The sequence below is a fragment of the Oryctolagus cuniculus genome, chromosome 21, assembly GCF_051225735.1.
Source record: "Oryctolagus cuniculus isolate XC-2025 breed Fujian yellow rabbit chromosome 21, ASM5122573v1, whole genome shotgun sequence".
Taxonomy (NCBI): domain Eukaryota; kingdom Metazoa; phylum Chordata; class Mammalia; order Lagomorpha; family Leporidae; genus Oryctolagus; species Oryctolagus cuniculus.
Window position 1 is genome coordinate 17,386,550 of NC_142887.1, and position 24,397 is coordinate 17,410,946.

Consider the following 24,397-nt stretch of genomic DNA (forward strand, 5'->3'; position numbering starts at 1 on the left):
TGTTTGAGAATCTTCATTCAGTTTTCCTTAATGGCTGTACTAATTACATTCCCACCAGCAGCGTACAAGGGTTCTGTTTTCTTCACAGCCTCACATTACTTGTCATCTTTCATCTTTTAGATAGTAGCTGCTCTGATGGGTATGTGGTGATAGCTCATTGTGGGTTTAATTTCCAGTTTTTTGGCAATTAGTGATATTGAACATTTTTCACATTCTTGTTAGTCATTTGCATATCTTTTGATAAGTGTTTATTTGGCTCCATTGGCTCAGTTTTTTTAAATAATGTACACTTTTCATTAACTTTTTGAATACCTTTTTAAGAATATTTTAATTTTTTTGATCTACTTAATACTATTGGTTGAACTCTTTAACACACAATTATTCTTAGTTGTTTAAATTCAGCTGAAAAGTGATCCCTGTTAAATATAAGAGTGGGAATAAGAGAGGGAAGAGATGTGCAATTTGGGACATGCTCAATCTGATTTGCCCCAAATGGTAGAGTTAGAAACGTGCCAGGGGATTCCAATTCAATCCCATCAAGGTGGCATGTATCAATGCCATCTCACTAGTCAAAGTGATCAGTTTCAGTTCACAATTGATCATAATGATAGGACTAAGAGTCAAAGGGATTACATAAATAAAACTAGCGTCTGCTAATATAACTGACAGAATTAAAAAGGAGAGAACAATCCAACATGGGAAGCTGGATACACAGCAGACTCATAGAATGGCAGATGTCCTAAATGGCACTCTGGCCTCAGAATCAGCCTTTAAGGCATTCGGGTCTGGCTAAAAAGCCCATGAGAGTATTTCAGGCATGGAAAGACAAGACACTCTGGCTAGGAAAAAAAAAAAAAAGACCTAAATGAAAGATCTCTGTGAGTGAGATCCCAGTGGAAAGAACGGGCCATCAAAGAAGGAGGTACCTTTCTCTGAAGGGAGGAGAGAACTTCCACTTTGACTTCCTTGTCTAAATAAGATCGGAGTTGACGAACTCAAGGCTTCCATAGCCTTGGCAACTCATGACAAGAGCCTAGGGTGATTGCTGACGCCATAAACAAGAGTGTCAATTTGTTAAGTCAACAACAGGAGTCACTGTGCACTTACTCCCCATGTAGGATCTCTGTCCTTAATGTGTGTTCAATGTGAATTAATACTGTAACTAGTACTGAAACAGTATTTTACACTTTATGTTCTGTGTGGGTGCAAACTAATGAAATCTTTACTTAATATATACTTAATTGATCTTCTGTATATAAAGATAATTGAAAATGAATCTTGATGTGAATGGAATGGGAGAGGGAGCAGGAGATGGGAGGGTTGCGGGTGGGAGGGAAGTTATGGGGGTGAAAAAGCCACTGTAATCTAAAAGCTGTACTTTAGAAATTTATATTTCTTAAATAAAAATTAAAAAAATTAAAAAATACTTTTATTTGTTATAAAAAATTTTTGGCCGGCGCCGCGGCTCACTAGGCTAATCCTCCGCCTAACAGCGCTGGCACACCGGGTTCTAGTCCCGGTCAGGGCACTGGATTCTGTCCCGGTTGCCCCTCTTCCAGGCCAGCTCTCTGCTGTGGCCAGGGAGTGCAGTGGAGGATGGCCAAGTGCTTGGGCCCTGCACCCCATGGGAGACCAGGAAAAGCACCTGGCTCCTGGCTCCTGCCATCGGATCGGCACGGTGCGCCGGCCGCAGCGCGCCGACCGCGGCGGCCACTGGAGGGTGAACCAACGGCAAAGGAAGACCTTTCTCTCTGTCTCTCTCTCTCACTGTCCACTCTGCCTGTCAAAAAAAAATTTTTTTTTTAAATATTATTTTATTTGAAAGGCAGAGTTGTCTGTGTGGTATCCTGGAGCCCCTGTGTTTTCTTCTAGTAGTATTATAGTTTCAGATTTTATGTTTAATGATTTAGTCCATTTTTAGTTGTTTTTTTGTTTGTGGTATGAGATGAGGGTCTAATTTCATTCTTCTGGTTGTGGCTGTCCAGGTTTTCCCAACATCATCATTTATTGAAGAAACTGTCTTTTTGTCTATTGTGTGTCCTTGGTACCTTTGTCAGAAACTAAATGCCTGAGACTCTCCATTCTGTTCCATTGGTCAGTGTGTTTTTATCCAGTGCCGTGCTGATTGGATCACTGTAGCTTTGTAGTAGATTCTGAAGTCATGTAGTATGATGCCCCGGCACTGTTCTTCTGTTCAAGATGGCTTTGGCAGCCTGGGGTCTTTGATGCTTCCACAGGAATTTTTATAATTGTTTTTCTATTTATATGAAAAAATGCCTTTGGAATTTTCATATGGGTTACATTGAATCTTTAAATCACTTGGGGTAATATGGATATTTGCACAATATTAATCTTCTAATGTACTGATGTGGACCATCTTTGTATTTATTTCTGTTTTCATTTTCATTGTTCTGGTCATTCACCTCCTTGAGTTTATTCCTTACTATTTTATCTTTGTGTCTGTTGTGATGAGATTGTTTCTTTTTTTTTTTTAATTTTAATTTTTTTATTTTTATTTTTTGACAGGCAGAGTGGACAGTGAGAGAGAGAGACAGAGAGAAAGGTCTTCCTTTGCCGTTGGTTCACCCTCCAATGGCCGCCGCGGCCGGCGCGCTGCGGCTGGTGCACCGCGCTGATCCGATGGCAGGAGCCAGGAGCCAGGTGCTTCTCCTGGTCTCCCATGGGGTGCAGGGCCCAAGCACTTGGGCCATCCTCCACTGCTGTCCCGGGCCACAGCAGAGAGCTGGCTTGGAAGAGGGGCAACCGGGACAGAATCCGGCGCCCCGACTGGGACTAGAACCCGGTGTGCCGGCGCCGCAAGGCGGAGGATTAGCCTAGTGAGCCGCGACGCCGGCCCGAGATTGTTTTTTAGTTCATTGTTAGAATATACAACTGCTCCGCCGGCGCCGCGGCTCACTAGGCTAATCCTCCACCTAGCGGCGCCGGCACACCGGGTTCTAGTCCCGGTTGGGGCGCCGGATTCTGTCCCGGTTGCCCCTCTTCCAGGCCAGCTCTCTGCTGTGGCCCGGGAGTGCAGTGGAGGATGGCCCAGGTGCTTGGGCCCTGCACCCCATGGGAGACCAGGAAAAGCACCTGGCTCCTGGCTCCTGCCATCGGATCAGCGCGGTGCGCCGGCCGCAGCGCGCCGGCCACGGTGGCCCATTGGAGGGTGAACCAACGGCAAAGGAAGACCTTTCTCTCTGTCTCTCTCTCTCACTGTCCACTCTGCCTGTCAAAAAAAAAAAAAAAAAAAAAAAAAAAAAAGAATATACAACTGCTACTAATTTTTGTAGGCTGATATTCTGTCCTGCAGTTTTACTGAATTTATTCTAAGAGTGTTTTGGTGGTGTCTGTAGGGTTTTTTACATGTAAGATCATGTCCTCTGCAGGCAGGAACCATTTAACTCCTCCTTTCTGATTTGAGTGTCTTATGTTTCTTTCTCTTGCCCATCACCAGGCTTGGACTTACGATTCTGTGCTGAAAGGAAGTGGCAAGAATGAGCATCCTTGTCTTACTTCTGAACTTAGAGGAGAAGCGTTCGGTTCTTCTTTGTTCAGTGTGATGTTAGCTGTGGGTTTGTCACACATGGCCTTTACTGTGTTGAGATACATTCCTTCTGTATCTAATTTGTTATGAGTTTTTAATAAGAGAAGAAGGTTTAGTTTTGTCAAATGCTTTCTCTGCGTTTATTAACATGATCATATGGTTTTTGTCCTTCATTCTGTTAATCGAGTGAGTTGCATTCAAGTTTTTGTAAGTCAGATGTGTGATCACTGACATTTGGTTTTTGATGGAGGACACCGGAGTAGCCATTCTCCATAATTGCCAAAAAATTTGTTTACAGTGACCGTTGACATCCCTGGATTCTGTCATGCGTTTTAGAAGGGTGTGTGTACCTTAAAGAAATAGTTTAGTAAGTCGACTGGTAGAAGGACTATGACATCCAGAGTACCGGCAACAACGTAAAGTCCAAAATACGAAAGCAGTTTGAGTGGAGCAGCTGCAGCCACTTCCCAGACTGTAGCGCTTTCTACCTCACCGTGCAGTTCAGCAAAAGCACATGGTATAGGCCAGTTTGCAGAGTTTGTCTGGCGTTAAAATTATTTCTTTATATGAGGCATTTTGCTTATTTTCTTAATTAAATGTGAACTTGAAAAGATTTTCAGTACTCCTGATTGCCATAGTATTACTTAAGTGAAGGTGTTGCAGATATTATTAATGCAGAGTGTGTCCCTAGAAAACGATGGAAATTAAAGGCTAAAATTCACCATAAAAACAAAAACAGAAACCATGTACAAGAGTGTCAGCTGTGCTCAGAGCCTGTCATTTGTATTAAGAGTACCTATATTGTCTCCTTTCCCCCTTGGAAATTGGATTTGTTATATTCTAACTTTACACATTGGCCTTGTTCCCAAAAGCTAAAAACAAGAGTGTAGCTAAATGAGTCCAACTCCTGGATTTCAGCCTGATGCTGTTAGCTGAAGTCTTCGAACAGAGTCTAATAGCGTTACACAAAGTCAGCATTCGATGATAAAATCTTTATTCTTGATAGTGAGCTGCTGTGGAAGGAATTATTTCTTTTAACATTGCTTTTCGCTCTCCTGCTTTGTAGAGAGCCATGTGGCTTTCACATCTGCTGCTGGTTTTCTCGTCCAAAGAGTTTATCAGTGAAAGATAGGATCTGGTGGAAGAAGAGACCCCCTTTTGGTACAAAGGGGCTGCATTTCAGGGGAGATTGGTTATGCTGGTGAGATTATTCTGCAGGTGTGAGCAGTTTAATTTGCAGCACAGTGGTCCAATTGTGCACCAGAACTCATCCCTTTTGGGCCAATTGGATTTGGTGGTGGTTGTTAACTTAGTTTTTAGAGCACATGTGTAAGAATAGAAAATATTCTTAAACAGAGCCTTTTAACGTACAGGACTTTGTTGGCTGTGATGTACAAAGCCAGGACTTTTATGGAGCTTGTACCCGAGGATGACAACGGATGGCCAGTAGTTTGTGGAATTGGCTTTGTGACTCCAAATTGTTAAAATAAACCCTGAAGTAGTAAATATGAGTAGCAGTTTCATTTGTTTCTTGTGGTGCTTTTATTTTTGAAACAGGGGAAAGTCCTTCTGTTGGATGGTGTGCCCTGCTGCTTTATGGTTTTATTTGAGAGGGGCTTGCTCTTCCTGCCTCTTTTAATCTAGGCGCCTTGGGACTTGAGTGAAATGGGGCCAGTTATGTGGAGTTGGCACTGTGACCTGTGTGTGTGCCCTTGGAGAAAACCTGTTTGCTTAGATCTTTATGCCAAATTGGTAAGCACCTCACAGCGAGGAAGCCTGAGTGGGGAGGCCTTCTGAGATTTAATTATGCTACAGACTCTACCGGAGAGCTGGTTTCCAGAGACTTTGCCTCCTCCTCACATCTCCTCCCTCTCTGCGTTTTGAGGGCTTATGTGGCAGGACTGAAATTGGGAAAACGTAAGTTTGTGATCACTGTGTGCTGTTGATGCTGGTCTCCCTTGCCCTTTGCACATCAGTAGTTATCCCCCTGCGAACTCAGTATCTCATGGCGTGTTCCAAGCAGAAACGTCTGAACACAGTGTGACTTTTAGTAAGTAATTGACTTGTTGGATAACACTGATCAGCTCCATTATTTTGCCGTAAATAATTTTGTGTTCTTTTTTTGGTGTGTGTGTACAGAATTTTTGGCACTTTTTTAGGGATAATATTTTTAAATGGGTAACCATGATAAAATTTCCAAGTTACAAGCTTACTGCATTTCTTTGCCATGATATTACACGAATGAGGGGCCAGCATTGGGCATAGTGGGTAAAGCTACTGCCTGCAGTGCCGGCATCCCATATGGTTCACGGGTTCGAGTCCCTGCTGCTCCACTTCCGATCCAGCTCTCTGCTGTGGCCTGGGAAAGCAGTAGAAGATGGCACAAGTCTTTGGGCCCCTGCACCCATGTGGGAAACCTGGAAGAAGCTCCTGGCTTCAGATCAGCACAGCTCCAACCATTGCGGCCAATTGGAAAGTGAACCAGCGGATAGAAGACCTCTCTCTCTCTCTTTTTCTCTGTGTGTAATTCTGTCTTTCAAGTAAATAAATAAATCTTAAAATGAATGATTCTGAGGAGTGATGATTTTTTAGGTATTTACCAACAGTCATTTTTAAAGACTTTTAAAATAATGATAAATTACTAGGAAATTGCAAAACTTAGTACAGAGAGAGGTTCTATGTAGCCTTCCTTGGTCTCCTCCATTGGTAACATCTCATCTAAGTGCAGAATGGTGTCATAACCAGGAAATTGACCTTGGCACAACCCACAAAGCTCATTCCAGTCTCACCAGTTTGGCATGTACTTGCTGGTGAATTGGGTTCCATGCTGCTTTTTCCCAGGTGTGATTTGTGTGGTAACCTCCTCAGCCAGCACAAGAACATGTGTCATGGGGATTTCTTAGGCTCCCCTTTCATAGCTTTTTTTTTTTTTTTTAAGATTCTTATTTATTTGAAAGAGTTACAGAGAGAGAGAGAGAGAGAGAGAGAGAGAAAGAGAGAAAGTAAGTCTTCCATCTGCTGGTTCACTCCCCAAATGGTTGCAATGGCTGGAGCTGAGCCAGTCCAAAGCCAGGAACCAGGAGCTTATTTTAGGTCTCCCATGTGGGTGCTGGGCCCAAGGACTTGGGCCATCTTCTACTGCTTTCCCAGGCCATAGCAGAGAGCTGGATCAGAGGTGGAGCAACTGGGACTTGGAACCGGTGCCCATATGGGATGCCAGCACTGCAGGTGGTGGCTTTACCCACTATACCACAGTGCTGGCCCCTTTCATAGCTTTTTAAGGCCGCATTGACCTCAGACCCTGCCCCACCACCTCTGTTTCTAATCCCAGGCAGCCACTGATCTCCTCTATGATATTGTGTTTTTGTGTTTTCGGTTTTTTGTAACCTGGAGTTTGGTTATGTGTATTCTTGTGTAGTTTTATAAATTTAGTTGCATGGGCAACAGTGGTGTGTTTTTCAAGGAAAAAGCAGAAAAATGCTCATAAAGGATGCAATAAAGAAAAAGAGAAGATGTAGAGGTTAAAAACCTAAGATTTACAATAAAATTGGTGGGCAAGTGGGTGATTACCACCATAAAAAGTAATGCTGGAACTAAAGTCCAGTCCATTTGATTATGGTGTGTTAAGTTTTGAGGGAAGTGTGATCTCATGATCCTGCCAGATGTCCTTGTAGGAGAAGCAAAAGTCCAGGGTTTGTAACTGAAAGTCTGGGATCTGCGTGAAGTCTCTGCAGGTGAAGGTTCACAGCCGAGTGGGGCGGACGCGTCTTCATAGCAGAAACAGTCTGCTCTGAAGGCCACCTCTGCCACCAGACTGCGCTCTTAAGGAGCTGTTGGAAGGTTCCTGGTGTGCCTAAGTGCAGCACCCTCAGTTGCTTTCAGTCCGCCTGGTTGCAGTCTCTGCCTCCTTAAAGCAGGTTAGGAAGAAGCAAGAAACTCTGGCAAGTAGATTGAGAGCCAGATGAAGCAAGAGTGGCCAGCACTGAGCATCCCTGTCCTGAGTTGGGGATACGTAGGAGGTGCTGCACTGTTCATGTGACTTTCGTGTGTTTGAGATTTTCCATGATCAAAGAGTTTAAAAGAAACAAAAACAGAAAAGTGAGAGAATGCATTTGAGTGAGGAAGCCAGAGCTGAGCTGCTTATGTGACCTTTGAAAATAAAAGCAATCCAGCTTTTCTAAAAGTTGAGTTTTTGAAAAGTTGGATTTCTAGGGCCGGTGCTGTGGCATAGCGAGTAAAGTCAGCCACCTGCAGTGCCAGCATCCCATATGGGCACTGGTTTGAGTCCTGGCTGCTCTGCTTCCAATCTTGCTCTCTGCTATGGCTTGGGAAGATGACCCAAGTCCTTGAGCCCATGCACCTGTGTGGGAAACCTGGAAGAAGCTCTAGGCTCCTGGCTTCTGATCAGCCCTGCTCCGGCCGTTGCAACCATATGGGGAGTGAACCAGCAGATAGAAGACTCTGTCTCTGCCTCTATAACTCTACCTTCCAAATAAATAAATAAATAAATAAATAAATAAATCTTAAAAAAAAAAAAAGTTGGATTTCTTCTTACATCTCATTCAGTTATTTACAGAGGGCTTATGCTGTACCAGGCACCATTCTAGACAGTGAGGGTAACAGTGAACAATACAGATTCAAAACTTGGCCTTATTAGAGCTTACATTACATACAGTAAAGACATCATTCAGTAGGCAGTCAGGTGGCCATCGGTGTTGTGGGGAAAAAAATGACAGCACAAGTGATGTTGGCCTTGTGCTCTCAAGTGGCCATGGAAGACTTCACAAAGAAGGTGATCTGTGAGCAAAGACCCGAGGAGAGATGGCAGAGGGATGGATGGTGTGTAGTGGCCTTGAGGCAGGTGTGGCTGAGGCTCACCTGGGGCAGAGTGCACACCTGTTGTTTGAGGAACAGCCGCCAGGAAGTCAAAGGGGATGTCCTGATGCCTGGGTCCCTGTGAAAGGGTTAGTGTTCATAGTAAAGGGCATTTGCTGGTGGGATTAAGTTACAGATCTTGGATGGAGTGATCTTGGATTGTTCAGCTAGTCTCAGTGTAACTACAGGGCTCCTTAGAGAGATGGGAGCGCACAGAGGAGAGAAGATGCCACTGGCTTTGAAGATGGAGGAAGGGACCACAAGCCAAAGAATGTAGGTGTCTAATGGAAGCAGGAAAAGGAAAGGAGATTTCTCTCTGTATCATCCTGAAGGAGTGCAGTGTTGCCCAGACCTTAATTGTAGGCCTTTGGCCGGCAGAGCTGTAGGAGAATAAATCTGTTATTTTAAGCCACTAAGTTTGTAGAAAGTAGAGCATGAGTAGGGAGCTAATGCAGGGATATGGTGAAGAAGGGAGTGAGGAGAGATGGCAGAATTTGAAAGGCATTCTGTCCACTAAGAACTTGAGGTTTTACTCTGAATGAGATGGGAAGCCTTTAGAGTGAGCAGAGGACTGGTGAGGTTGGACTCAGATTTTAAAAGGACTCCTATTGGCTGCTCCGTGGCAACTAGGCTGTAGGGGCACAGCAGGAACCAGATGGAAGGCTGCTGAAATAATCTGAAGGGGCGGGAACCTGGTGGCTTAGACCAGGGCTGCAGCCGAGGAAGTGGACAGAGTCAGGATGAGTACGGAGACACAGAACCGGCAAGGACTCCAGGGTCCTGAGCTAGGGAGGGGCGAGGTGGCCCTCTTCTGACCGGGAGGTCAGTGAGGACGTGAGGCTGAAGGTGAGTTCTGGGCTGAGTCCAGGACATCGATGGTGTGGAAAGCCAGGAAACCCAATGGGAACATTTAAGAAGTAAAAGTAGATAGAGGACCAGATTCAGGGATTGACCCTGGCAGCCAGAGGGGCCAGCCAGGAAATGGGGAAGGAGTTATGCGAGGATTAGCAAGAAAACCAGACTACAGGGTTCCCTGGAGCTGAGAAGGGGGAGAAAGTGATCAAAAGTGTTAAGTGCTGCTCTTTGTCAAATGAGAGGACTGAGAAGTGACTACTGGGTTTGGCAGCCTGGAGGTCACTGAGGACCTTGGTGAGGTGAAAGCTAAGGGGCTCCAGGGCAGGTGGGATCATGGATGTAAAGAGCCGTGGCACGTGGCCTGGCCTCCCTGCGCAGACGTGCTGTGCATACGTGCAGCTGGAATGGTGACACTGTCCCCTGCCTGAGCCTCACTGGGAGCCCTAGTCCAGGCAGAGTCATGAAGCTAATGTTTGAGCCAAGAGCTTTTTTTTTTTTTTTTTTTTTTTTTAATGCGGCAATTCACAGTGGTGCTATAAAGAAAATGCTGGAGACACTTTTATTAGCAAATCTTTGCAGCTGAGGCTCACTCAGTGGGGCTTTTACTGCGCAGGGCTGTTCTAGTTCTGATGGATTAAAGGAAAGACCATTAGATCTTTGGAAATTCAGGCTTGTAAACTGGGGAGACTCAATATAATTTAAAGAATTAAAACAACTAGGAATTTTTTTTCTTTTGGTGGTGTCCTTTAAAATTTGCTTGTGAAAGTTTAAGTAGGTCCTTTCTTTATTTTTTTTCTTCAGAATTTAAGGAAATTCTTAAAAGCTATCATTTTCATTCTTTAAAAGAAGGAAACAAGCAGCTTCCCTTTATAGTTTGCATAAGAAATTGTTGGCACATTTCTGTTATTACCTTATTGTAGGTACAATCTGTTCCCTTTGTGGAAGTAACTCTCACCTCAGTCTCTTAAAAATCACTTGAAGAGGTTTTTGTGTTTGTTGTCCAGGACTTAATTTTATCCTGAATATTATTTTCTGTGGAGTTAGTGATATGGGTAATGCATCAAAACATCAACTCTGTATTCTCAGTTGTTTTTTTTTTTTTTTTTTAAGATTTGTTTTATTTATTTGAAAGGCAGAGCTACAGAGAGGGGTAGAGACAGAGAGATCTTCCATCTGCTGGTTCACTACCCAAATGTCTCCAACAACCAGGACTGGGCCAGGCCAAAGCCAGGAGTTTCATCTGGGTCTCCCATGCAGGTGCAGGAGCCCAAGCACCTGGGCCATGCTCTGCTACCTTCCCAGGTGCATCAGCAGGGAGCTGGATGGCCGTGGAGCAGCTAGGACTCAAACTGGTGTCCATGTGAACGCTGGCACTGCCGGCCAGGGCTTTAACCCGCTGTGCTGGCCCGTTTTCTCCATTTTTGATCTCCTCACCCTATGGTACAGACAGATTTTAGGTTGTGTTATTTAAAACTTGGCATTTTCCTGGGAGCGGACATAAAAATCTGTCAACTTCCAAAGATTTTAAAAACTTGTATATTTGAGACTTCTTAAAAGCCCTCCTGAACGGTTTGTCCAGTTTTCAAGTGGCTGAGTTTGTGAGGCTTAGTCAGGATCTTCTAGTTTGTAGTCACTGAGCTCTGGATTTGGATTCTCCTGCAATGCAGATGAGTCAGAGCTCCATCTAACAAGCTTTGGGACCACAGAGTTGAACAGGATTGCCCTCCCTGTTTGGGGCCAGTCTTGGGATCCAGCCTGACTCTAAGAGCAGGAACCCAGGTGGCTCTATGGCTTCCCCAGTCTGGGCACATCTGTGGGTTGGCTCTTGCATGCCAAAGGTATGGATCAGTTTGGTGGTTACAGGGGAGGAGAGTGGATGCACATTGTATACAGTTAGTGTCTGATCAACCGGGAACCCATATCTGCTTTCTTTACAGTGACTTCTGCACAGTGTTGGGCTTTGGAAATCAGGAAACAAGGCTGGGCAGTGCGGCTTTCTGTGTCCTCTTCTGAGATGGGCGACACATACCAGTCTCTTTTTTTTATTTTATTTTTTATTTTTTGACAGGCAGAGTGGACAGAGAGAGAGACAGAGAAAGGTCTTCCTTTTGCTGTTGGTTCACCCTCCAATGGCTGGCGCACCATGCTGATCTGAAGCCAGGAGCCAGGTGCTTCTCCTGGTCTCCCATGCGGGTGCAGAGCCCAAGGACCTGGGCCATCCTCCACTGCACTCCCGGGCCACAGCAGAGAGCTGGCCTGGAAGAGGGGCAACCAGGACTAGAACCCGGGGTGCCGGCGCCACAGGCAGAGGATTAGCCTATTGAGCCGCGGCGCCGGCCAACACATACCAGTCTCTTAAATTCTGTGAGAAGTCCTTGACATGTAATCCTGCTTAGCTTTGTGTAAACCAGTGGTCCCTAAATTCGTTTGACCAGGGAATACCTTTTTTAAAAATATGTATTATTTGAAAGAGTTATAGAGAGGCAGAGGCAGAGAAGTCTTCCATCCATGCGTCCACTCCCCAAATGGCTGCAATGGCTAGGGCTGGGCTGATCCGAAGCCAGGAGCTTTTTATGGTCTCCCACATGGGTGCAGTGTCCCAACAACTTGGGCCATCTTCCACTGCTTTCCCAGGCACATTAGCAGGGAGCTGGATTGGAAGTGGAGCAGCTGGGATTGAACCAGTGCCCATATGGTAATGCTGGCACTGTGGGCAACCGCTTTACCTGCTATGCCACAGCGCCACCCCCACCATGGAATACTTAGCAGCATTCCGAGAAACTGTTGTTCTGTGCATGCTGTGGCAGTTGCTGGTCTGTGTAGTGAGATGTGTTCAATGACAATGTTTGTATGATCTCAGCTGCTCTGAGTCTTCTCAGTAGTTGCATTTCATGAGTTTTACAAAATTTTATATTTCATAATTTTTAGAACAAAGACTCCTGGATCTGAAGGATCAGGAAAATTGCCCTGTGTTAGCATTTTCTGCCTTGAGAACCGTGGAGGGTCCCTTGGTGTTACTTTTATCTTATACCTCATTTGATCCTGAATTCCAGGGGTCTGATAGAGGACACACTCTACTCTAGACCGACTTGTCTTGTGGCCTGGCTCCATCACAGCTGATGTCGGTCCATCCCTATCTGTTTTTCATGACTGCCTAGTGCTCACACTCAACTCTGGCATAGACAGATGGACAGATACTACCCGGGTGGCATGGGCAGGCTCAGCTGTGAATTAGACTTGCCAAAAATAAAACCATGGTGTTCTTTCTAGTCAAAATTGTGGCTGCATTGTTATTGAGTCATTATCCATTCTTTATTGCCTGACCACTTGTGATCAGATGAGTTTGCCTCACTGAGCCCTTATGGCAAAGATGGAGAAGTGTGGGATGATAGTGTGGTTAAGTGGATTTGTGACTGATGCTGTGGCCATGCCCAGGGTGGGCTGCTTAATAGATCCATGGCAGCCTAGGGTTAGGCTCTAGCGGTTTGCCACAGGGCCCTATTCTCAGCCCCATCCTAGTTAACTTTTTTTTTTTTTTAATAATTAAGACACAAAGGCCACAGACTGTATATTTTGCAGATGACTTATGGTTGGGAGAAGTAGCTAATGTAATGGATGACAGAATTGGGATTCAAGAATGATCTGGAGAAAAAAAATGATCTGAGAAGACTGAAGTGGAGGATGGGGTTTTAAATGGAGAGAAAGTGAAGAATATAGGTTTAAAAAGTAGCACTGTGGCGGTGGGAGTTGGAACTTTTTAAGTAAATTGTGGTTGTGTTTAAAAAGCTCCTGAAGAGTGATAAGCATGAAATTGAGGTCACAGTTAAGGGGGAGAGTGTGAAGAGTGAGAGATGGGAACGTACTTCAGGAAGTTCATGGACAATGGAGCTAAAAAGTGTTTATTTTGGTGCAAAAAATATTTTTTTAAGATCCATGTGTACAAGGGGCAAATGTATGTTCTGAAAACAAATGGCTTTCAGAATTTGGGGGTGCCAGAATAAACTTGTGTTTTGATTTCCCCTCGAACTTTTGAAGTACCCTTATACGCAGGAGTTTAAAGCTTATGAGTGATATCTTGTTTCTTGAGCAGGGTGCTGCGTCTGTGCGTGTGAAATATTCTTTATACCTTTTTGTCTGGCTAAAATATTTAATAACGAATCAGACTACAGAAGCTGGGAATCTGCAGTGACATACCCACAAGCACGGCGCCGAGCCGATGCCTGGGCAGACCTTCCTGTTCTTGGCACTCGACAGCCCAGAGCTGAGGTGGTGTTCAATCCCAAGCAGCACATTTGAAGAGAGATGCTGTAAATGCACAGCCATTAGGGTACATTCGAGGGGGATGGAGATGGCAGCGAGTCACATGACCAGTAGTTGAATAGAATGGCTAATATTTACAGCAATGAAGAAATAACTAAAGGGATATATGGTGCCATCTTTGGCTATTTGAGGGACTGCCCGGTGGAAGAAGGAATAGATGGTTTCTTCAAAAGGGCAGAATCAGGGCGTTTTCTACACAGTGGAAGAAAGCTCGTTCTAGTAGTCAGATGGCCTTGTGCTAGAGCAGACCAGTTTGGGAGGCTGTGCATTGGAAGCATGTTGGGATTGCATGGACCTCAGCTGGCAGAGGGTGCTGTGAAGAACCTTCCCGCAATGAGGAGATGAACGTAGCTGATCTCCAAGCCCCTCTGAATTCTTCAGTTTGAAACTGAAGACTTGAGCCGTTGTCACCGCCAGCATTACGGTGTGAAGCCTTTGGTTCAGAAAAATGACAGCCTTGTTGCTTATGCCTACTCGCCTTAACTTCTGCTGTTGTGGCTTCTGTACAAAGTGTCTGTGCCTGCAGAGAAAGTGACTTAGGATGTGGCTGTCATACACGTGCGTGTGCACCTGTACAGCAGAAGTTTAATACAGGAAGCCAGAACCTTCGTACGCCAGCAGAGTATTACGTTGGTCAGTGTTGCTTTTTGTACTACTCATGCTTTTGGTTGAATAGACTTTTCTAAAAAATAAATAAATATTTATTTATTTGAAAGCAAGAGAGGAAGAGACAGAGATCTTGTATCTACTGGTTCACTCCTCAGATGGCCTCCAGGCCAAAGCCAGGAGACTGGAGTTTCTTCTGGGTCTTCCTTGTGAGTGCAGGGGCCCAAGCACTTGGGCCATCTTTTGCTGCTTTTCCCAGGTCATCAGCAGAGAGCTGGTCGGAAGTGGAGCAGCTGGGACATGCACCAACATCCTTATGGGGTGTGGGTGTCAGAGGTGGTGGCTTTACCCATTTTGCCACAATGCTGGCCCATCCTGTATTCCTTTAGACATGTTTTCTGTTAGTGTTTAGAGCATGTTAATAATAGTGATTTTAAGTTTGTTTCTGTTGACTGCTCTTTTCCTTTGTTTGGATCCTACTTCTTGTTTCATTGCAGGTCTTCTAATTTGTCGTTAAAAACTGGGACATTCTTGACAATATGTGACCATTCTGGCAATCATTCTCATTCTGCAGAGTTTGTTCCTGTTGCTTGTTGTTTTTGGTGTTGGTGCTGTTTATTTACTTTCCTGGCCTGACTCTTTAGTCTATATTCTTTGTCCTGCAGGGCCACAGAAGTCCCAGTTTGATTAGCTCAGTGGTCTGCCGTTGATGGGCAGATTTCCTTACAGGCAGCCTTTGCTAAAGTGCTCTGTGTGTTGGGCACTGTTTCCCCATTCCAGCAGCTCATCACTCTGCCTTAGCCTTCTCTTACTGCTGGTGAAAGACCTAGGGGTCAGGGCCTTCTCAGAATTTTCCTGGGCAAGTGCACTTGGCATTCTAGACTCCCAGGAATACGTTGGAGTCTTTCAAGGCTCTGTGGAATCCCATTCCCAGCTTTTCCTTTTACAGCTTGTTGGTCAGCATCTTGTTAGCCCTGACCAGTTAGTGCCACCTCAGGCAGCTGTAGTGTTAAACAGTTGTCTCTTACTGTTTGGACAAATGCCCTGGAGTTAGAGAGTGCTCATTCAGTTCAGATAAAGACAAGCCCAGGAATAGTCCTCTCCAGTAGCTTCCAGACAGGTCAAATGGTGACATTCTCTGAGGAGCCCCAAACGCGTCTGTCCCCCAGTGACTTCTAGGCTGCTGGGTTTTCCAGCTTCCATAGTTGCAAGGCTGTTGGAGCTGGAGGAGGGGAGGGGATAGCTCAAGTTAAATGACACGGAGATCACTGTTTTGATATTTGGCATTTTTCTTGAGTAAATGTTCCTAAGAATGTTGCAGGCCTTTCATTAATTTCTGGGGCTCTGAAAAAGTTGGTTGTGACAGTTTTTTGTCACTGTGTGGAGATTTTTGGAGGTCTTTGTTCTGCCTTCCTAAGGTGTCTTTGCATTGTGAGCATCTGCTGCCCTTCTGTTGTGTGCTTGCTTGCTCTCACTTTGGCTCGTGTTTCTTCCTCTCACCTCTGTCTCTGATGCTTGAAGTGGCCCTGTGGAGTAAAAACACAGGAAGCAGAGGCCACTGGTCACCACTCTCAGCTGATGAGAAATGGATTTCGACCTTAGAAGAGGCAGCAGGCGGTTTCAGCACGCACTGAAGACTGCACTGTGTTCGCCTGCTGGATCCATCTTTTCTAGTCTGGCCAGCTTTGTACATTGTCCTGTGATGAACTAAATCCATTGTTGCCCATATTGGGGTTAGGGAGTAAAACACTAATAACAGAAGTGGCCATTTCGTCTGGACACTGCTAGGACTCAACATTCAGACAGACAGGATGCTGGCTTCTCTCTGCCAGATCTTACAGTTCTGGAGTTTTCTGTTGAATGTGTTTTTTAAAATCTTAAGTTCCCACATGTAATGTAAATTTGAATTTCTTCTGTGACCGTAAATTTGTGCTATTGGTATTTATTGTACTGCAGCCTCTTATTTCACAGGCCACCAGGTCCAAATCCAGAAGATAGAAATGAAGCTGCTGTGGGTAGAAGGTCGCGATTCTGTCCTGGACAGTCGTGTGTGATCATGTGGCTAATTACCATGGGAAGTTTGTCTGTCTTGCCTTTTATGTATTTGTATACCTTTTTTCTCTTGTTAGATCATGATTTAATCAAGCAGTCAAAAAGATGAGATTACACGGTGATAAAACAGTCTTGAAAGATAAAACTGGAAACATTTGCTTGTATTTTCTTCCACCTCCGAGTGTTTGTTAATGAGACATTTTATACTGCTGCAAACCCAGGGCAGTGATAAAGGCGTTGATTGGTTTTTGGATAGCAAGGGGCTCCTCTAATTGCAGAATTTGACATTTGTGTCCCTTCTGTTGTTCTAGGTGAGCAAGACGTGGAAGGTGATTGCAGAAGACGAGGTGCTGTGGTACAGGCTGTGCCAGCAGGAAGGACACCTTCTGGAGAGCAGCATCTCGGATTATTCTTGCTGGAAGCTCGTCTTCCAGGAGTGCCGAGCCAGGGAGCACATGCTAAGGACCAACTGGAAGGTAGGCAGTGGCCAGTATCGTGACCTGTAGAGAACAGTGTACAAGGACAAGGAATCCCTGCCTTCAGTTACAGTCTGCAGTTGATTGTCAAACACAAAGTGAGGGCCGTGTGCCGAACAGCCCCATCAGCCATTGCCGACTTGTCCAGTTTGCCGCTGTCTGCCCCGTTTTCCACCACAAGATTGGGAAGCATCCCCCTTGCTCTCCAGGAGAGGAACGGTGTAGTGGGTTGCCAGGCACTGCCCCTCTGCTGGCTGGGCTTGTTGAAGTCGTGCCCGGTACAGCTCCTTCTCACGTTCTCACATTCTCGCCTCTGGAAAAACGAAGGAAGCAAAAGCACCGTCCTTATGAAAAAGGAGCCGACAGCATCCCTGCCAGTGAATGCAGGGGGAGATGGTTAAATGTCTCTAAGCACCGGCTTCTCTTCCCTCACGTAACCTCCTGGCTTGCTTCCCTAACATTTGTCACTTCAGAGTCTCTACAGAAATATTAGATCACAGCTAGGAATTCGTACCATGGAGGCTGTAGGAGAGAACTGTCAAGGAGCAGTTACATAAAGCTGTTGGAGGCGCGACAGGGCTGCATTGTGGCTGCTCCTGGGAAGTGGGTATTCACTGGGAGAGAAGGGATGGGCCTGTACCCTTTCCTCTCCTGTAAGGGTCAGTCCTAATAGACTTTGAGATGCATGAGCTTTTGCTTGTTACTGATGGTGACATATTGCCAGTGTGTAGGTTTGTCCCTAGTTACCGTGTAACCTGATTAGTGACCGATACGCTTGACCTGAGCCACCTGACACAGTGGCTGGCTGGGTGAGCGCGAGTGGCACTGTGCTCTAAACCCCAGCACTCCGGCACTGGGGGCCAGATGATTGTTTTCTAGGCGGTGTTCCTGTGTGCACTGCAGGGTGTTGAGTAGGATTCCTGGCCTACCTACCAGATGCTGGTAGCATGGCCTCCTCCCTCCAGTCTGGACAACCCAAAGTGTCTCCAGACGGTGCCACATGTCCCCCGGGAGGGAGGAGATAAAATCGCCAGTGTTCTAAGAAGTGTTAAGTTGTTAAGACACCATCTCTGAGTAAGGTCACGTTGGCCCCGGGATGTGTGTGTGCATCCACGCAAGGGAATCAGCTGGCACGCCCGGTTAGGGCCATGTGGTGGACCACAGGTGAGAGGAGAGTGGGCAGGTTTGACAAAGAAAGGTGCTCAGACAGCCGGAGGGCTAGAAAGTGAAGGGTTCAGCCCTGGCTTCAGGGAGGTGCTTCCGTTTAGGAAAGCTTGAGATGGGAGCTGGAGACAGTTGGTGTCCCATGGCTTGCAGTAGGAGATGTCAGGCCCTGCGAGACAAAGCAGTGGCTTAGTGCTTTGCTTCCTCTTTGGTGTAGAGCAAGAGGGGGAGCGAGGCAGTCAGGCACCTCCTCATTTGGCTGGAGATAGCGAAAGTGATGGTGTCTAAAAGATCACCTCATTATTAAGTGCACTTAGCACTTAATAGTCACTCACAAGTTACATGCAAAACATTTAACTGAATGTCCTTTTTTTCTTAACAAGTACAAAGCCACGTGTTTGGGAATTGCTCAGTAAAAGGTTGGTGATGGAGAAAGCTGCGGGCAGGATGTGAGGAAGGCTCCTGTTTGGAGTGTCTGGGCCCATTTCCTGACGCTGTTAGTGAGGAGGGCTGCATCAGTCTAATTTTAGGTGATGACTTATCAGCAAGTGTAATGATGGGGTTCTTACTATAATTCTAGGATGAAAGGAAGCCTTAGCAAAAGGAAAGGCAATGTTAGGGAAAATTCCTTTACCTTGGCCTGCCTTGTTTTCTCTAGAGTGGGGCTGAAAGTGGCATCGCTGCCAGCCCTGTTTGCAGGAAGGCTGCAAGGATACATCTACCACGGCTCACGCTTGCCTGCACAAGCCTGAGGCCTTTCCCTACAGACAGAGATTCGGAGCTGGTGATGGTCGACTTCAGGATGAGAGGGCAGGCCGTTTGGTGAGGCTCCTCCTAGGTCAGTGTCTGGGGAAACCAAGAGAGGACCCAGAATTTTCAGATTTCTCCATGTAAGGACTGACCTGGACTTGAAGTTCTCAGCAAGCGTGGAAACTGCTTGACAAACTGGTTGTGCGGGCCATGGCGTTCCTTTTCTAGGTTTGCATAGGCTGCTTTTTCACCCTGGCGTTCCAGGATCTCTTGGAATACCACTGGGGGTTGGAGCCCAGGAGGGGAGGGAAGCCATCAGCAGCAGTCTGTAAGCTGGCCGCTCTCAGGTTCTCCTGGCAGGCCCTTTCCTCTCCTTTCCAACACCTGCTCCCTCACAAGAGCTGCTTTTCTGTTCTTGTAGCTTTAACCTTGGCCTCCACACTCCAGATCCTTCCCTTCCCTCCCCATATCTCTACGAGGAGGGTGGTGCCACGTGGATGTGTCCAGTCTAGTTCCTTGGCCTTGGAGAAAACTGCTTACTTTTATTAAATCGATTGTGTTCATTTTAATGAAACAGGTACCATCTTTTTCCAATAATAGCTACCACTTATTAAACACTTGCTGTATTGTTTTTCTTTTTTTTTTTTAAGATTTATTTTATTTATTTTAAAGACAGAGTTACAGAGAGAGAGGTCTTCCATCCGCTGGTTTACTCCCCAGATGGCCGCAATGGCTGGAGCTGTGCCATTCCGAAAGCCTGGAGCCTGGAGCCAGGAGCTTCTTCCAGGTCTCCCACGCAGGTGCAGGAGCCCGAGGACTTGGGCCATCTTCTCTTGCTATCCCAGGCCGTAGCAGAGAGCTGGATCAGAAGAGCAGCCAGGACTAGAACCAGCGCCCATATGGGATGCCGGCACTTCAGGCCAGGGCGTTAACCTGCTGTGCCACAGCGCTGGCCCCCTTGCTGTATTCTAAGAACGGGCATTCTTTATAACCATTTTTAGTCTTTCTGCCAGATGGGGCAAAGTTGAAATTAGGAATTATGTGGTATATTTTTTTTTTCTCCAAAGGTTTATTTATTTGAAAGACAGAGTGACAGAGAGGGAGAGAGAGGGAGAGATTAAAACAGTAATCTTCCATCTGCTGGTTTATTCCCCAAACTGCCAGGGCTGGGCCAGGCTGAAGCCAGAAACCAAGAACTCCATCTGGATCTCCCATGTGGATGGCAGGAACCCAAGTATTTGGGCCATCATCTGCTGCCTCCCAGGCACATTAGCAGGAAGCTGGATCAGAAGTGGCGTAGTGGGTAAACCAATGCCTGCAGTGCCGGCATCCCACATGGGCGCTGGTTTGAGTCCCTGCTGCTCCACTTCCGATCCAGCTCTCTGCTATGGCCTGGGAAAGCAGTAGAAGATGGCCCAGGTCCTTGGGCCCCTGCACCCATGTGGGAGACCTGAAAGAGGCTCCTGGCTCCTGGTTCTGGATTGGTGCAGTTATGGCCGTTGCCTTCAGTTGGGGAGTGGAAGACTCTCTCTCTCTCTCTCTCTCTCTGTCTCTCTCTGCCTCTCTGTGTAACTCTGCCTTTCAAATAAATAGATAAATCTTAAAAAAAAAAAAAAAAAAACAAACGGAATATGGAATGCAGATGCCCCAAGTGGTGACTTAACCCACTCTATCACAATTCCCACCCCTGTCTTTAAAAAGTGTTTATTTTCGGGGCCGGCGCTGCAGCTCACTAGGCTAATCCTCCGCCTAGCGGCGCCGGCACACCAGGTTCTAGTCCCGGTTGGGGTGCCGGATTCTGTCCTGGTTGCCCCTCTTCCAGGCCAGCTCTCTGCTGTGGCCAGGGAGTGCAGTGGAGGATGGCCCAAGTGCTTGGGCCCTGCACCCCATGGGAGACCAGGAAAAGCACCTGGCTCCTGGCTCCTGCCATCGGATCAGCGCGGTGCGCCGGCCGCAGCGCGCCGGCCGCGGCGGCCATTGGAGGGTGAACCAACAGCAAAGGAAGACCTTTCTCTCTGTCTCTCTCTCTCACTGTCCACTCTGCCTGTCAAAAAAAAAAAAAAGAAAGTGTTTATTTTCATCTACTTGGGATATAGAACAAAAGAGAGAGACAGCGACTATAGAAATATAGAGACAAGGATCTTCCACATTGCTGGCTCAGTCCACAAATGCCCACTATAGCATGGGCTAGGCCAGACCAAAGTCAGGATCCTGGAACTCCATCTGGGTCTGCCACATGGGTGGGAGGGGCCCAAGGACTTGAGCCATCATTCTCTGCCTCCCAGGATGTAGTCATAGGAAGCTAGATAGAAAGTGGAGGAGCCACGACTTGAACCAGCACACCTACTATGCCATGATGCCCATTATGGTTTACTTGGTATTCTTGAAAACTTTATTCCCACTTTTTGTTTTTAAAGATTTATTTATTTATTTGAAAGGCAGAAATAAAGAAAAGGAGAAGAGAACGAGAGAGAGGTCTTCCATCGCTGGTTCACTCCACAAATGGCCGCAAGAGCTGGGACTGAGCCAGGCCGAAGCCAGGAGCCAAGAGCTTCATCCGGGTCTCCCACATGGGTGCAGAGGTCCAAACAGTTGGGCCATCTTCTACTGCTTTCCCAGGCACATTAGCAGGGGACTGGATAGGAAGTGGAGCAGCCAGGACTGGAATTGGCACCCATATGGGATGCGGGATGCTGGCACTGCACGCGGAGGCTGAACCTGCCATGCCACAGCACTGGCCCCACACTTGCTTTTAGCTTTCATGATTTTATTCTTCATAAATATTTAGATCCCTTCAGAGTTCCTTTGTTTTATAGCTTTTAAAAAATACTTATTTTAGTATTTTTTTCCAAATAAATGATCATGGTAACGTAGTTCAGAAGTCATGAAAGGACATGCAGTGTGAACGCCGGTCTCCCTCCGCTCTCCCCAGTGCCAGCTGGAAGCAGGGAAATGTGTGTTTAGGTTTGAGAGCTTCCCTTGACACTGTTACCGTGAAAGCCCTGAGCTGGCGGTCAGAAACCGAGTCACCTCTTCTTTCTGCCATCCTGAGCTTTTGTCTTCCTATCTGATTTTCCATTTTATTTTGAGAGTTCTTGTGCGAGTTGTCAGTGGACACGAAATATTTTCCACTGAGCTGAGGAGCTCAGCTCATCTCTTCAGACAAATGCCACTACCAGCAGCCATTTGCCAGCCTGCTGTGGACTGTGGTTCTTTGTGCACCTGGATTTTCTTTATACTCGGGAGTTTCACTCATCCCAAGCCCCCCTAGCTCAGTGCCTTAATGTACATGGTACCTTGTATGTGCTTAGTGTCTTGACTTGTTTGGTTGGTATCTCTGATGTAGCACTGTGAGATGTAGATGAACGTGACATGCTTTGCCTTCCAGCTCTCCCAAGAACTGTATAAACCGCATCCCCCTTTTCCTCACGCAGAATCGAAAGGGGGCCGTGAGCGAGCTGGAGCCTGTTCCCGACGCAGTGTTGTGTGATGTGCACTCTCACGACGGCGTTGTCGTTGCTGGGTAAGCAAGGCCGCTCTCCATCTGACAGTCCTTCCCGTGTCCTGGGCGCCCTCTGAGTACAGGGGCCTTGTCTTTCCTTGGGAATATGTTCACTCTGTGCGGCGAGTGGTGAGGAGCAAACGGCGCTGAGCAGACCTGTGGTCCATTTGCCTCAGTGTGTCTGTCCCAGCTTTTACATCACGCTTGTGGCATGTTACGTAGGATTTTCACGAAGGCACGCAGTTTGTATTTTATGAAGACATAAAGAAGTCAAGCAAGAATAGTAACAGGACCTGTTGTGCTCTCTTGCACTGAAGCTGGTGCTGTGGCCACTCATGACCTCCCTTCCCCACAGCTCAGTGCGTGCTTGCCGCTCAAGCTGTCCTGCCCAGGGCTTTTTGTCTCCCTGGCCAAGAAATAGAATGTTGGCTTTTGTAAATTCCTTTGGTATCAGTTCCCTAAACCACTTTCAGGAGTTCTTCATCATTTGCCATGGAGGTGCATTGATGTATTTTTTTAATGTACATTAGGGGAGCCTGCACTGTGACATAGAAGGTTAAGCCTCCACCTGTAGCACTAGCATCCCATATAGGCGCTGCCGTGTGTCCCAGCTGCTCTTGTTCTGACCCAGCTCCCTGCTAATGGCCTGGGAAAGCACTGGGAGATGGCCCAAGTGCTTGGGCCCCTGCACCTGTGTGGGAGACCAGGAAGAAGCTCCTGACTGCTTCTGATCAGCCCACCTCTGGCTGTTGTGGCCGTTTGGGGAGTGAACCATCATGTGGAGGACCTCTCTCTCTCTGTAACTCTGCCTCTCAAATAAGTAAATAAATCTTTTAAAAAATAATGTACATTAAGAAAATCAGCTCTTTTTTTTGGATTCAACTATAGTCTCAAATTGTATACTTAAATTAAAAAGTTTTTTTTTTTTTTTTTAATTTGAGAGATCTTTCATCCATTGATTTGGCCTCCAAATGACCGTAAGCTCTAGAATTGGAACAGGTTGAAGCCAGGAGCCTGGAATTCCCAGCAAAGACCCAAGCACTTGAGCCATAATCTGCTGCCTTCCCAGGAATGTTAGCCGGGAGCTGGATCAGAAGCAGAGTAACTGAGACTCAAGTCAGGACTCTAATATGGTATGCAGGCATGACTGGTAGTCACTTAAACTGCTTTACCAAGCACCTGCCCCTCAAACTGTGTAATTGAAATTGTATGCCTTCTTAGTCTTAAATCATGCTGTAAAATAGAGACCAAAACACTTAGATTTCTGAGTCTTGATGGACTCTGAAGTGAGCCAAATAAGGTGTCTGCTAGTAGGAAAACAAAACCAGGCACAGCAAGCTAAGCTGCTGCCTTCAATGCTGACATCACATATTGGAGTGCGAGTTTTGAAAGAAAGAGTGATCAGGGGTGGTGGGGTGGGGAGGGAGGGAGAGAGAGAGATCTTCCATCCACTGGTTCATTCCCCAGGTGGCCACAACAGCTAAAGCCAAGAGCCTAGACCTCTGAGTCTCCCGTGTGAGTGACGGGCCCAGCTATTTGGGCTGTCTTTCACTGCTTCCCCAAGTGCATCAGCCTGGGAGCTTAACTGGAAGCAGAACAGCCTGAGCTGCAATGTGCCACGCGTGCCTCGAATTCGGCAGCTTAACCCACTGCACCGCGACGCTGACTCCTAGCTTATCTTGAAAGATCTAGATTGAGTTCTGGGCTCCTGTCTTGGGCATGATCCAGCCCTGACTATTGGGGGCTTTTGGGTAGTGAATCAGTAGATGGAAGATCTCTATTTCTCTGCCTTTCAAGTACTTAAAAAAAAAAAAAAAAACAAAAAAACTTCTTGATAGTACTGTGAGAGTACTGTAGAACTGTTTTTTTTAGGAAGGCTAATGGACGAGAACTCTGGCTCCACAACCCATTGCTAGGAGCCCCTGACAGGCAAGGTCCTTTCTGCTCACTAATGCCAGCAACCAGTGGTGACTTCAGAAGGCACTGACACCATTCGGGCTTATAAAGGAGTCTGCCTCGTGTGTCAGAAGACACAGTGCCAGGGCTGGAAATTGTCTTTAAAGAAATTAAAGTAGCAGAGAGACTTCAATCTCCAAAGCCAGTTGGGAATGTTCTCTCTGGATGTGGTGCTCCCGCAGGCCAGGCCGACTCGGAGTCCTGATGCCAGAGCTGCTCTCCCGCCTCCCTGTTCCCTGGAGGTCTGTTCGCATTACAGATTCTGCCAGCACAGAGCCAGGCAGTGGCAGAGTT

General features: G+C 46.5%; 1 protein-coding gene across 7 annotated transcripts in view; it reads left to right on the plus strand.

Moving 5' to 3' along the window:
* Window positions 1–24,397, plus strand: part of FBXW8 (F-box and WD repeat domain containing 8) — a 131,613-nt gene that overhangs the window by 22,161 nt on the left and 85,055 nt on the right. For all 7 annotated transcript variants that reach the window (XR_011385213.2, XM_051826629.3, XM_051826628.3 and 4 more), the window contains exons 3-4: window positions 16,567–16,731; window positions 22,080–22,168. Coding sequence is in view for 6 of the 7 variants with exons in the window: in XM_051826629.3 (XP_051682589.1) it covers window positions 16,567–16,731; window positions 22,080–22,168 (254 nt within the window). In the remaining variant the exon portion in view is untranslated. The remainder of the gene's footprint in view (window positions 1–16,566; window positions 16,732–22,079; window positions 22,169–24,397) is intronic.